The 15,542-nt window shown below is 34.2% G+C and overlaps 1 protein-coding gene across 1 annotated transcript; it reads left to right on the plus strand.

The window, feature by feature from the left end:
- Positions 1-3,335: 3,335 nt before the first annotated feature.
- Positions 3,336-14,615, plus strand: LOC128667079 (olfactory receptor-like protein OLF4). Its single transcript, XM_053721969.1, has 3 exons — positions 3,336-3,378; positions 12,171-12,344; positions 13,891-14,615. Exons 1-3 carry the CDS (start codon positions 3,336-3,338, stop codon positions 14,613-14,615), a joined length of 942 nt encoding a protein of 313 aa, XP_053577944.1.
- The last annotated feature ends 927 nt before the right edge of the window (positions 14,616-15,542 follow it).

The raw sequence follows: 15,542 nt of genomic DNA on the forward strand, positions 1-15,542 counted from the left end.
ATATTGTAGCTATATTAGGGTTTATTTTAAAGGTAAGTATTTAGTTTTAAATAGGATTCATTTAGTTAATAAGAGTTAATTTATTTAGATTTATTTAATTAATATTTAAGTTAGGGGGCGTTAGGGTTAGGGTTAGGTTTAGGGGTTAATAATTTTATTACAGTGGCGGCGGCGTAGTGGGGGGCAGGATAGGGGTTAATAAATTTATTATAGGTGGCGACGGTGTAGGGGGGGCAGATTAGGGGTTAATAAATGTATTATAGGTGGCGACGGTGTAGGGGGGGCAGGATAGGGGTTAATACATTTAATATAGGTTGCGGCGGGTTCAGGGAGCGGCGGTTTAGGGGTTAATACATTTATTATAGTTGCGGTGGGCTCCGGGAGCGGCGGTTTAGGGGTTAATATGTATAGAGTAGCTTGCGGTGGGCTCCGGGAGCGGCGGTTTAGGGGGTAATAACTTTATTTAGTTGCGGCGGTGTAGGGGGGGTCAGATTAGTGGTGTTTAGACTCGGGGTACATGTTAGGGTGTTAGGTGTAGACAGCTCCCATAGAAATCAATGGGATGTATGTCAGCAGCGAACTTGTACTTTCGCTATGGTCAGACTCCCATTGATTCCTATGGGATCCGCCGCCTCCAGGCTGGCGCTTTGAAAACCAGGTACGCTGGGCCGTAAAAGTGCCGAGCGTACCTGCTAGTTTTTTGATAGCTAGCAAAAGTAGTGAGAATGTGCCGCACTTGTGTGCGGAACATCTGGAGTGACGTAAGAATCGATCTGTGTCGGACTGAGTCCGGCGGATCGAAGCTTACGTCACAAAATTCTACTTTTGCCGGTCTCGAGCCTTTGATAACTAAGGCGTATCAGCCTCGCCACAAATACGCTGCGGAATACGCAGCGTATTTGAGGTTGACGGCTTGATAACTAGGCCCCCGCAAGTGTTCAGCCGTATACACTCATAGACACAGACTTCAGTGTCAAGGAACTCACCGGAATATGAAATCTTCTCCTATGTAGATTTCTCCACTTCCTACAGACCTACATATACGAGTGTTAGACCCTACAACACGGCAGATATCAGCTCCCTCCACCAGGGGCTATGCCATCGATAGTTCCAGGTCACGTGATATCACTCTAGTCAGTCAGGAAGTCAGATTACCTGAGTTTCGAGTTGAAGACTTTCTGTTGCATACAAAGTTGCAAATCCTCTTGTTTTTGTCATATAACACGGCTTAATTCACATCATCTCATCAACGCGTTCCGGTTATATGTAAGGAATACTTAAGTAACATAACAGTTTCTGTGACTTTTTGTATCTTTTTTGTTTCCATAACTAAAACCAATTTTTTTCTTTCATGATTCAGATAGAGCATGCAATTTTAAGCAACTTTCTCATTTACTCCTATTATCATTTTTTCTTCGTTCTCTTGGTATCCTTATTTGAAAAAGCAGGAATGTAAGCTGAACAGCCGACCCATTTTTGGTTCAGCACCTGGGTTCTTCTTGCTGATTGGTGTCTAAAGGTAGCCACCAATCAACAAGTGCTATCCATCTGAACCAAAAATGGGCCGGCTGCTCAGCTTGCAGTCCTACTTTTTCAAATAAGGATACCAAGAGAACGAAGAAAAAATAATAATAGGAGTAAATTAGAAAGTTGCTTAAAATTGCATGTTCTATCTGAATAAAGAAAGAAAATATTTGGGTTTAAACATTACTGAATATTGGAGTAGCATAGTTACTACTTTGTGAGATATTCTTGTTTAGCTTTTAAATTTAATAAACGTTAAGTCTTATACTGATAGTACCAATGGGAGTAGACTTAGTGCACTGATACCCAGTTTTTTCTTTTTCCTTGTTTTTGGTTGCCCTTTTTGTTTGGCAGGGCTAATTATAGTGAATTGTTTGAAGTTGTTAATATGAGTAGTAGAGAGCATGTGTTGTAACTGGTACTTTTAAGTTTGAGTTTACTTAAAAAACGAATCTGGAGTATGTGGTTCTTCTGTTACAGGAGTAAATTCCACAGCCTCATTATATGTGGCGCTAATAGTTATGTGCCCACAATATTGGGTTTATCGTGGCTGTTTGCGCGCATCCGATGTAGTGCTTATATTACAAGTTGAAAGTAAATGTGAATGCAACTGTTTTGCGAAACAAAATACATTAAAATTATATTTCAAAATGCAGTTACACTCATAAAAACACTATCTGATAACAATTATTTAAAAACATTATTGCACAAAAAGTTTTAAGTGCGCAAAGAGATGAGTACAGACAAAGGGCTTTAGCAAAGAGATACATTCATATACATGTCTAAATACCTATATGGATGTATATATAAATGTCTATATATGTGTACATATGTATTTATATGTGTATTTGTGTATTTACAGATATAAATACACATATAAACACATAAATACACATATAAACACATAAATACACATATAAACACATAAATACACATGTACACATACATAGACATACATACATTGGAGCCCTTGGCAGTTAAGTAGATAAAAACATGTAAAAAAATATTTTCCCAAATATTTATTTTAATAAAGTGTTTATGTACTGTACAAATTTCTCATTCCAAGGTAAAGAATATTGGAATGTGAAATATTAATATTTTCTTGCCGGATTAGCACAACTGACTGAGAATATCTGATCGGATTAGCACGCAAGTAGGGTGTTAGGGTTTCTTCCACTTTTTTGCTGCATTGATTACTATGGGGGAATACGTTTATGCAATTGCGATATTCAAAGTTCAGCTTTTTGCGTCCAGCAGGTTAGAGAGTGAGCAAAAACTTTTTACTTTCAGCTTGTAATACAAGCGAAAAAAAGCCTACTTCTAGCGGAGTTAGCACACGAGCGGGAGCGTTAAATGCTGCTCCACTTGTAATCTGGCCCATTATTGTTTGAAGGATGTGGTCCACTTAAATAGGGAATATATATCTCCATTGCATTTAGACTTTGTATTTAAACATGTAGATCTACATGTAGGTCACAAACTGCATTATGTACAGCCCAAACCCTTCACACTTTAATTTCTACCCTACTTACTTATTTGTATGATGGAAATGCTATTGAGGTTCTAGGAATTATTTTCCGAACATATTATTGATCACTAAACCTATTAAATTGCTTCTATTATATTTTTATAATACCCAAACAAAACAATTTCAATTAAATAATATCTGTAGACAGTTGTATAATTGGTGCAACTAATTAAATATTTCCTTGTCCCTGTAGTACCATCCCATATGAATAGAGAACTGTGGCATGAAGGGCTGTAAGCTATAAATTTTTGTTTACATTCATTATTACTTTATCTGAAAAAAAATGAAGACATATCCAGGCAACGTGGTCTTATCTGATTCTGCAGGTAATCTGTGCTCTCTGTTTGAAGGGAATATTTAGTTTAGGGAATTTGATTCCTCTGCTTTGGAATTACAGCAATTTTGATGGATCTTCATTTAAATCATTCAAATTAAAATCTAAGGGTCAAAAGAAATTTGTAGATACAAAAGTATTAAAATATATTCTGTACATAATTGCTTATTGTCAAAAATCCTAGTACACAGTTGTGAAATTTATACAACTCATTTCTTTCCCTGACAGTGAATCACTCTTATGGAAATAGAATCACATTCACAAAAAACTTAAAGTTGTACAAGTTTCTAGATCTATTATTTAATACAAATAAAATAAAGAGATATCCCAAAGCTGTCGGTTCTCTGATACCCAAGTAGATTATAAGTGGAGCACTATTTAACACTCCTACACAAGCGTTAGAAGTCAGCTCGTCGGCTTGCGCTCATATTACAAGTTGAAAGCTACAAGTTATTGCTTGCACGCTAACAAACCAAGAATATTGAGCGTGTGACAACGTATTCCCTCATAGAGGTCAATGGATCAAAAAAAGTGGAGAACAAATCCAAAACCCCAAATCACACGCAAATATTAATATTTCACATTCAAATGTTCTTGACATAGCACCATAAGTTCTATGTATTCACAAATACATATTTCTGCATATACTGTATATGATGGTATTTTTGTACAATAAATATCTATACCTTTTTATATATAGATGATTATATAAAGGTATAGATATATAGAGATATTTATACATATATATATATATATATATATGTATATATATATATATATATATATATATATATATGAATATCTGTTTATAAATACATAGAACATATTTTGCTATGTGCAGAACATTGGAATGTGAAATAGTTTCAGTAAATACACATTATAACACTTTATTAAATATGAATATTGCATAAATATGTTTTTACATGTTTTTGTTTACTTAACTGCAGAGGGCTCCAATGCACTTATATATGTATGTCTATATGTGTGTATATATGTATGTCTATATGTGTGTATATATGTATGTCTATATGTGTGTATACATGTATGTCTATATGTGTGTATATATGTATGTCTATATGTGTGTATATATGTATGTCTATATGTGTGTATATATGTATGTCTATATGTGTGTATATATGTTTGTCTATATGTGTGTATATATGTATGTCTATATGTGTGTATATATGTATGTCTATATGTGTGTATACATGTATGTCTATATGTGTGTATATATGTATGTCTATATGTGTGTATATATGTATATCTATATGTGTGTATATATGTATGTCTATATGTGTGTATATATGTATGTCTATATATGTGTATATATGTATGTCTATATGTGTGTATATATGTATGTCTGTATGTGTGTATATATGTATGTCTATATGTGTGTATATATGTATGTCTATATGTGTGTATATATGTATGTCTATATGTGTACATATGTATTTATGTGTATAGCTGTTTGCAATGGACAAATTAAACAAAAGCAATTGAAATAGCTCAACACAACGAAAGCTTCAAGTGGATTCCCCAAATTCAACTGAAAAGGCAACTTTTAATAAATTCTGCAGTCACAAAATTATTCAACCCCTTCATTGCAAGTATATTTACTACTTAGATCAGCACCCTTTTGCTGATATGACATGCTACAAACAAGATGCATAGCCAGACACCAGCTTCTGGCAGCGTTCCTGAGAAATCTTAGCCCATTCCACATGAGTAATGGGGAATATTTATCAAGCTCTAAAGACCGCTGCTCCATCACCTGTCCACCTGCTCTGAGAAATCAACACGATTAAATATGAATCTGCAGGGGGCGGTATTGCACCAGCAGTTCACAAGAATTGCTGGTGCAATGATAAATGCCGAGTGCGTATGCTGTCGGCATTTATCAATGTGCAGTGGACATGATCCGTTATATCATGTCCGCTCGCACAATCATAAATATGCCCCATGGCCTCAAGTTAAGTAATATTTTTGGGTTTGCGTTCTGCAATCGCCTGCTTCAAATCCCACTAGAGATTTTCCATGGGGTTTAAGTCAGGTGACTGTGATGACCACTGTAGAATCTTCCAGGACTTCTTCTGCAACTAAGCCTTGGTGGAATTTGAGGTATGCTTGGGATCATTGTCCTGTTGGAAGGTCCAATAACACCCAAGCTTTAACTTCCTCACAGACGTCATGACGTTGTCTCCTAGGATTTCCTGATACGATGAATCCATCTTGCCTTCCACAAGCTGCAGGTTTCCAGTGCCAGAGAATGTAAAGCAGCCACCAGAGCAAACAAAGAACAGAATCCCAAAACTTCTGTGGCTTATTTATATGATTTTGAGCATATTGGAGCCAACTTTTGGGTCAGTAGTGGTGAGTCTTGAAGTTCTGGCAAGGAAAACTTCTGCGTTTAGAACGTGCCTTACTGTGCAAACTGAAACCTCAATTCCTGTTGCCACCAAGTCTTTCTGCAGATATTTTTCAGAAAGTCACAGATTTTTCTTAACCTGCCTTCTCAGAAATCTGGTGGCAGCCATTGACAGCTTCCTTTTCTGCCCCGTCCAGGTACTGTAACCATTGTTCTTTTAACTTTTAACTTGGAACAATGCTTCCAACAGTGTCTCTAGGAACATTCAGTGCCTTTGCTATCTTTTTGTATCCTGTTCCTTGTTTGTGATGGGCGATGATCTCTTCTCTTAACTTTTTGAAACATTCTTTTGACTTAGCCATATTTCTAACATGCAGTCAAACATATCACTCAACAAACCCCTAGCCAGTTCTGGTTTTTCATGTATTTCATGTTGAGACAACACCTGTTTTGCATATGTGTGGTGTTGTGGTGGATTCTATTCAGGTGGTTGAATAATTTTCAGACTGTAGAATTCATTAAAAGTTGCATTTTCAGTTGAATTTGGGGAAACCACTTCATTAATTAAACTATTTTGTTTGGGTGATCTTAGCAAACATGGTCTATTGAAATACACAAAATACAAGACTGAACATAAAAACATGTAGAATGTCATAAAAAAAATTTTTTATCCCATTAACAGAAAATCCAGTTAGAAAAAAAAACATTTGAGAAAAACATATTACTTGTATTGTAACTGATGTGTTAGTAAATGTATTAAGCAGTTTGTGTTTTTAAAGAAACAGTAAGGCCTCAATTACAAGTAGAACGTTATTGATAGCACAGGATGCACTATCAATATAGAAGGACTGTGTTAAGATTAGCACACAATCTAGTGTTACAAGCCCATGTTAAAACTGAATTACCAGAGAATGTTCAGCAGGGCTTACATTGCTTTAGCTTGCCCTATACTTTCAATGGATTTGGTGGTATCTCTAAACACCTCTCATATTACAACTTGTTGAAAGTTATTTGTTTTGGTCAAGCGCAGCACACAACAGTATTAAAAAAGTTAGTGCAAATTGAGACCTGAAGTAAAGCGTTGAAGCCAAAACATGTATAAGTATAATAAAACGTAAAATATATTAAAATATAGTATTGCACTCATATATATATATACATATTAAATGTAAAATGTATGTACACTATTGAATTAAATGTATAAAAAGTGTTTTAAAGAGATATGTTATGCATGTTATATGTCAAGGTGTTTGACTGCGAAGGTTTCAAAAGTATATACAGTATATATACATGTCATCACTAGGTGTGGTGCACAGATGCAATTTGTGGCCTTCTAATTACCAAAAATAAATGGCAAAGCCATGCATGTCTGATATTTCTGAACAAACGGGATCCCAGAGAACCTTTTACAACCATTTTTGTTATGACTGCACAAGCGGTATGTAAATAATTTTAGTGAGAAACCCAAAGTTTGTGAAGAATTCAAAGATATTTTTAATATGGTGGCATGAAACCAAACCATGAAATTAAAATGGGCTTAGATCAATACCTTGGGTTGTCTACTAACAAAATATATATATTTTTGATAGGTGAATAAAAAAGCAAGACGCTATTTCTGTTTAAATGGAGTGATAGCAAATAAATGCTAAAAAATCTCTTTATTTTTTTCCATAAAACTTCTAGTCCTGAATGGTTTTAACAAAGTGAATATGTTTTTCACTCACTAAAACTTGTTTTACTAAGCTCAAAATTAACTTAGCACAAGGGTGTGAAAAAGGCTCAGCAGTGAACGTGTTAAATAACGTAAAATACCATTTTAATACTTACACTTTCATTTACCATCTTGCAGCTCCAATTTTCACAGCTTCTTCAAAACCCCTGTTTCTGCATTTCCCCCATCCCTCCCTGTTATTGCTCCATGTATGTAACATGTTCCTGTATGATGTACCTAATTTTGGATCTCATTAAACCTGTTAATCTTAAAGGGACATTAATCCCTAAATCCATTTTATAAGCATAGTATTGAGGTTATTCCCCACCTTCTGCTACTCATAGAAGCCGCCATGTTGAAATTTGTCTTTCATTGCATTCCAGTGCTGATGAGTTTGCACATGTGCAGCAACTCTCCTTCAGATACCTTCAGTGTAACCTAACTTCCAATATGGCAGCACCCATAAATAGAGGGAGGCGCATGAAATTTATTTAGTGTTTAATGTCCCTTTAATAAAATATGTAGTATAGAATTTGTATACCAACAATAAATAATAATAGTAATAATAAATAATGTTTATAATATTATTTAGGTTTTCTATTGTGTTTAGACAATTGTAAGACTGCAATTTAATAGAAAGGAAAATAAAACAATATAGAATTTTTTTTCATGAAATCTATTTAATACACATAATCCATTTAGAAAAACTGAACTACTTTACGAGTAATGAAAGTTTACAACATTCCCTATGTTTGTTGTATTTCATTTTGGGCTAGATTACAAGTGGAGCACTAATTAATTTTGCACTCGCAAACTGCCATATTTTCCCATTTGCAGGCGCACGATAAATAACCAGCCATTACAAGTGGCTGGTTATTGCTACTGCGAGCTCACGGTAGCAATTAGTGCTCAGAAAATTAACCAGAGATCAGATCTCTGGTTAATTTTCTTAAAGTGGCCCAAATGCCCCCAAAATAGAGGGTCTTTTATTTTTTTTTATGAAAAGAGTATCATTTTTGTTTTCATAAAAAAATACTGCACTAGGTAGTTTTAAGTGGTTAGAGATTGGCGGGTGTGGGGTGTTAGAAAAAAAAATCACTGAAAAGTGCCTTTAATTGCCACTATGGGAACTGTGTTCCCAGTAAATATATATATATATATATATATATATATATATATATATACACATATTAATTCATATATATACATATATGTTTTTAAAATTGATGCCAATGGATGCCTATTGCTGCGCTACCTACCCCATTCCCTGACATGTATGACGGCATCAGAACGAGGCTCCCACAAGAGCCTATGGAAGTGTGCTCTCGTAAGCACAATGCTCAGGGCCATCTTTAATATTGATTGGGCCCTGGGCAAACATTTTCTTGGACCCCCCCCATACAATTTCGCTCTCCATCCCAATATCCCAAAAAACTAATTTTTATTTTTTAATACCACTAGGCTATAATGTGTATATTAAAAAAGCAGCATATGTTGAGAAAATTATTCCATACAGCGTTTGTTAGAAATGCAAAGCAAAAATGTAAAGTTAGACTTGGGTTGGGTCTTATTTCTAGTGATTGTAAAGAAACGTGAGCTATGTCAACCATACTTGTGTGCATGGGCTGGCTGCATACAAGTGAAAGGATCCACCATAGCCACAAAACAAAACCCTTTTTAGAGCAGCCAAATAGCGAAGTCTCTGTAAAGTTTATGCTCCCTCTAATATATACAGAGAGTGCAACAAACTAATAAGATATGATGACTGTTTTATGAATGATAGTAAAGCTGAGGAATAACTGTTAAAATACCGTTACATAAGGAATCTAATATCAAGGCTTTTAGTTATGCTATCAGGAGTAACTATAACTATTATACTTGCAAACAAGTAGATCAGAAGGTATAACAGCAGTCTATGAAACAATACAAATATTTTCTATTGCAAATTAAACATATGTAAACAGAAGTCTCTTATCGCCCATTATTAAACATGGTATAGCCATAACAAAAAACAGCGCTCTTAACTCTAAACATTACTGTAAACTGAGGCTTAAAAAATTGCTCCACAGAGGTGATGATAGGAATCCCAAATTGGGGAAATCTCCTCATGAGCAGTTGTAGGTCTCACCGTGAAAGAGAGAAGTAAGAGACTAACAACAACTTTACCCATGGCTTGAAAATCTAAATAACATCACTGGTGACTGTCTGTGCATGGGCTGGCTGCATACAAATTAAAGGATCCAAGCAGCTTGCAGATGCCAAGATGGAGCTCAATCAACCGCAGGAAAAACAGTTACCTACCATGACCCGAGATATGTGAGACACAGCTGGACACTTTGCCTCCTGTATGCCATGATCGGAAGGTTGATAGAGCTTGTAGAGGTGTTAAACTGATTTTAATGGTATTGGCTATTTGGTTGCTCTAAAAAGGTTTATTTTTGTGAAGCAGCCAAATAGCCAATACCATTAAAATCTAATTTACATCACTGGTGATGTTTTTGCTCACCTGACCAGACTGCAGTGCTAGCCTACTGCTTGCCTTTCAAGTCCCACAGCTCGCTCAGTCCGCTGCTTCCCTCTCTCACTCTTCCCATGCACAGCTGCATGCATAGAATGCTGGGACTGGGAGGGACTCTGGGAGGAAGTGATGATTGAGTGTTAGGACTCCATCGGCAAACAGCAGAGTCAAGCTGGAGACTGTGACAAACGCAGACTGTGTCACATAAGACCCTTGTTCCTCCCAGCCCCAGCCGGATCAATAGTTTTATAGCAGGCTAGCAGCCAGCAGCTCATTTTAGGGTGTATATAAGAGAGACTAAGTCTGCCCCTGCTGAGCGGGCTCAAAGGGCAGCTGCTTTGGGCCCCACAACAAAGACTGGGCCCGGGGCAGCTGCCCCTTTTGCCCTGCATTAAAGATGGCCCTGGCAATGCTTCTGTGCAATGCGAACGTGAGGTCAGGTTCGCATTGCATCTAACTAGCAATATTATACTGAATTGAGCGCACAATCACTTTAGTGTAAGCAATATTTTGCGCTCATCTCGTAATCTGGCCCTTTATTGGTAATTTATCTGCTATATATTCATTTATTCTATTTATGTAACTGGTTTGTTGCATTGCATTTTCTGCTTATCATATATATAATAAATCAAATTTAAATTATATATAATTATGTACGTTTTGTTCAGTTATATAGTAATATTAGCTGAGAAAACATAAAGATAAACACATATCAACTTTATGTTATTGTCCCATTTATAATGGGATTGCTCATAATCCTTTGGAAAAACATATCGAATAATTTATCTTCAAAAATCCCCATAGACTTTATTGGTGATTTTCTGTAGAAAATAATTATATAAGTTTTTTGTAAAATATTTTGATCAACCCCACAATGAGTCTTTTTTTTACTTATAAAAATAATTTTAGTAAGGTAATTACAGATAATTGTATTGATAAATGTATCTATATGTATAATTATTTTAGTAAGGGGATTACAGATATATATTTTTTGATAGATGTATCAATAGTTATATTTATTTTACTAAGCGGATTATAGATAATTGATTTGATAAATGTATCAATAGTTATAATTATTATAGTAAGGTGATTACAGATAATTGTATTGATAAATGTATCAATAGTTATAATTATTTTAATAAAGGGATTACATAAAATTTCATTGTTAAATGTATTTATAGTTCAAATTATTTTATTAAGGTGATTACAGATAATTATATAGATACATTTATTAATAGCTATAATTATTATAGTAAGGTGATTACAGATAATTGTATAGATAAATGTATCAATAGTTTTAATTATTTTAGTAAGGGAATTACATATAATGTCATTGATAAATGTATCGTTTTAAATATTTTAGTAAGCGGATTACAGATAATTGTATTGATAAATGTATCAATAGTTTTAAATATTTTAGTAAGTGGATTACAGATAATTGTATTGGTAAATGTATCAATAGTTATAATTATTATTGTAATGTGATTACAGATAATTGTATTGATAAATGTATCAATAGTTTTAATTATTTTAGTAAGAGGATTGCAGATTATTTCATTGATCATCAATTTTTTTAGTAAGGGGGTTACAGATAATTTTACTGATAAATGTATCAATAATCTTAATTATTTTAGTAATTGGATTACAGATAATGTCATTGATAATTGTATCAATAGTTTTAAATATTTTAGTAAGTGGATTACAGATAATTGTATTGATAAATATATCAATAGTTATAATTATTATTGTAATGTGATTACAGATGATTGTATTGATAAATGTATCAATAGTTTTAATTATTTTAGTAAGAGGATTGCAGATTATTTCATTGATAAATGTATTGATAATTTATATTATTTTAGTAAGGGAATTACAAATAATTGTATTGATAAATGTATCAATGTTATAATTATTATAGTAATGGGATTACAGATAAATTTACTGATAAATGTATCAATAATCTTAATTATTTTAGTAATTGGATTACAGATAATTTAATTGATAATTGTATCAATAGTTTTATGATTAGTGTTAATAATATATTTTTAAGAATAATAAACAATATCCTGATAGTGGGTTTATACATTTTGAATTAAGTATGAAATAGTTAGTAAGGGGACCATTAAATATCTTCTATTTTTTTTTTTTTTTCAGAAAAACAACAAACAGATGGAAAACCAAACTATTAAGAATTTTATATGTTAGCATTTTCTAGTAAAGGAGAGAAGAAGCCTTTTCTTTCCATTGTCTTCTTTTTTATTTACATGGCAGGCATGTTATGGAATTTAACCATAATTATAGTGGTATATTTGGATATTCACCTACATACTCCCATGTATGTGTTTCTCTGTAATTTGTCTCTTATACAGGGAGTGCAGAATTATTAGGCAAGTTGTATTTTTGAGGATTAATTTTATTATTGAACAACAACCATGTTCTCAATGAACCCAAAAAACTCATTTATATCAAAGCTGAATAGTTTTGGAAGTAGTTTTTAGTTTGTTTTTAGTTATAGCTATTTTAGGGGGATATCTGTGTGTGCAGGTGACTATTACTGTGCATAATTATTAGGCAACTTAACAAAAAACAAATATATACCCATTTCAATTATTTATTTTTACCAGTGAAACCAATATAACATCTCAACATTCACAAATATACATTTCTGACATTCAAAAACAAAACAAAAACAAATCAGTGACCAATATAGCCACCTTTCTTTGCAAGGACACTCAAAAGCCTGCCATCCATGGATTCTGTCAGTGTTTTGATCTGTTCACCATCAACATTGCGTGCAGCAGCAACCACAGAGAGGTGTACTGTTTTCCCTCCTTGTAAATCTCACATTTGATGATGGACCACAGGTTCTCAATGGGGTTCAGATCAGGTGAACAAGGAGGCCATGTCATTAGATTTTCTTCTTTTATACCCTTTCTTGCCAGCCACGCTGTGGAGTACTTGGACGCGTGTGATGGAGCATTGTCCTGCATGAAAATCATGTTTTTCTTGAAGGATGCAGACTTCTTCCTGTACCACTGCTTGAAGAAGGTGTCTTCCAGAAACTGGCAGTAGGACTGGGAGTTGAGCTTGACTCCATCCTCAACCCGAAAAGGCCCCACAAGCTCATCTTTGATGATAACAGCTCAAACCAGTACTCCACCTCCACCTTGCTGGCGTCTGAGTCGGACTGGAGCTCTCTGCCCTTTACCAATCCAGCCACGGGCCCATCCATCTGGCCCATCAAGACTCACTCTCATTTCATCAGTCCATAAAACCTTAGAAAAATCAGTCTTGAGATATTTCTTGGCCCAGTCTTGACGTTTCAGCTTGTGTGTCTTGTTCAGTGGTGGTCGTCTTTCAGCCTTTCTTACCTTGGACATGTCTCTGAGTATTGCACACCTTGTGCTTTTGGGCACTCCAGTGATGTTGCAGCTCTGAAATATGGCCAAACTGGTGGCAAGTGGCATCTTGGCAGCTGCACGCTTGACTTTTCTCAGTTTATGGGCAGTTATTTTGCGCCTTGGTTTTTCCACACGCTTCTTGCGACCCTGTTGACTATTTTGAATTAGACGCTTGATTGTTCGATGATCACGCTTCAGAAGCTTTGCAATTTTAAGAGTGCTGCATCCCTCTGCAAGATATCTCACTATTTTTGACTTTTCTGAGCCTGTCAATTCCTTCTTTTGACCCATTTTGCCAAAGGAAAGGAAGTTGCCTAATAATTATGCACACCTGATATAGGGTGTTGATGTCATTAGACCACACCCCTTCTCATTACAGAGATGCACATCACCTAATATGCTTAATTGGTAGTAGGCTTTCGAGCCTATACAGCTTGGAGTAAGACAACATGCATAAAGAGAATGATGTGGTCAAAATACTAATTTGCCTAATAATTCTGCACTCCCTGTAGATATCTGTTCCACCACAGTCAGTCTCCCGAAACTTATTGATATTTTACTAACTGGGAAAAACACAATATTGTTCGAGGACTGCTTCATCCAAATGTACTTTTATACATTTTTTGTTATCACTGAATTTATTTTGTTGTCCTTTATGGCATATGATCGTTATGTTGCAATTTGTAGCCCATTGCATTACCAAATTATAATAAATAAAGAAAAATGTGTCCTCATTTTAAGCGGCACCTGGATATCTGCATGTGTGAACTCATTTTTTCTCACTGGTTTTGCATCATCATTGGATTTTTGTCATACCAGTAATATTTTTCACTTCTTCTGTGAGATTAAAGCCGTGGTAAATATTGCCTGTGCTGATTTAAGCTTTACTATCACATTCCTTGTAGAATCATTTTTATTTGGATTATTCCCTTTTGCAATTATTTTAGCTTCTTATACCAAAATAATCTCCACTATTATGCATACTAAATCGATTGTCAGTAGAAAAAAAGCCTTTTCTACCTGCTCATCACACCTTACCGTAATTATTATTTTTTATGTCACTGTCTTGTGTGCATACTTGAAGCCACCCTCTCGGCAGTCTGATGAACTAGATCAAATGTTCTCAGTGCTGTACGCTGCAGTTACTCCCATGTTAAATCCATTAATATATACCCTAAGGAACAGAACGGTCAAGACTGCTTTGTTGAAAATTATTGACAGAGAAGATAAATAGGGTATGTTAAGTCCAACAGAAAATTCTATGGAATAGGAAAAATATTCACCCTTGTCTCATGTTTTCTTAGTCCAACTAAACGTGATGGAGACTTATTATTTTCAATTTTCTCACAATTTCTTGAAGAAAAAAATATCCAGAAAGATTTGGGGGAGAATAAAATACATTTTTGTAGTTTTAATTTTAACATATATATATATATATATATATATATATATATATATATATATATATATATATATATATATATATATATATATATATATATATATATATTGTTTAGCTTTGGACATATACATATTTCAATGTAAATTATGATGTATTTGTTGGGTTAAAAATAAAAAAAATATATAATAAAATTTTAATATTTGAAAGCACTTCTGTGTTTTTTTTGTGAGGATATTTTAAATTAACCATGAAAAGATAATCCAAATATGTTGGTGTTTTACAAATAAATGATAATAATAATAATAATAATAATAATAATAATAATACCCATAATAGAAATGTACATGTAAAGTGACAGACTGGTTGAGAGTAAAATTAGGGCTAGGATTGAAGGTTGTGGCTGAGGATGGAAAGATCAGAGTTTGTGGTGGAAACCAAGAACAGGCAATAGAAGCCAGAGGAGACTGTAACTGAATAGAGATACAATGGTAGAGGAGAATCAAATTATGATGTAGTATACAACTAATATAATACAAATAGTGAATAGTAAACATTCATATTAGAATTGGCTTCAGAAAAGTTTTTTTCATATGACATTTTCTAGTATCTTATCTCATATACCTAGATTACAAGTGGATGTTCTTTAAATACATAAATGGCAACAGATCTAAGAAGGGCAATATAGGTATATTAAAATGTGTGTAGGGTAGCATGATTAACAGTGACAGGGAGAAGGCTGAAGTAATAAACCAATTATTT

This window comes from Bombina bombina, chromosome 1 (genome assembly GCF_027579735.1).
Source record: "Bombina bombina isolate aBomBom1 chromosome 1, aBomBom1.pri, whole genome shotgun sequence".
Lineage (NCBI taxonomy): Eukaryota > Metazoa > Chordata > Amphibia > Anura > Bombinatoridae > Bombina > Bombina bombina.

What these genes read in the sequence shown, in the direction of transcription:
- LOC128667079 (XM_053721969.1), top strand. Translation starts at nt 3,336, where the DNA reads ATGAAGACATATCCAGGCAACGTGGTCTTATCTGATTCTGCAG. An exon ending in GGTCTTATCTGATTCTGCAG is followed by an intron (nt 3,379 to 12,170) that starts GTAATCTGTGCT and finishes CAAACTATTAAG; the next exon opens with AATTTTATATGTTAGCATTT. An exon ending in TCTCTGTAATTTGTCTCTTA is followed by an intron (nt 12,345 to 13,890) that starts TACAGGGAGTGC and finishes CTGCACTCCCTG; the next exon opens with TAGATATCTGTTCCACCACA.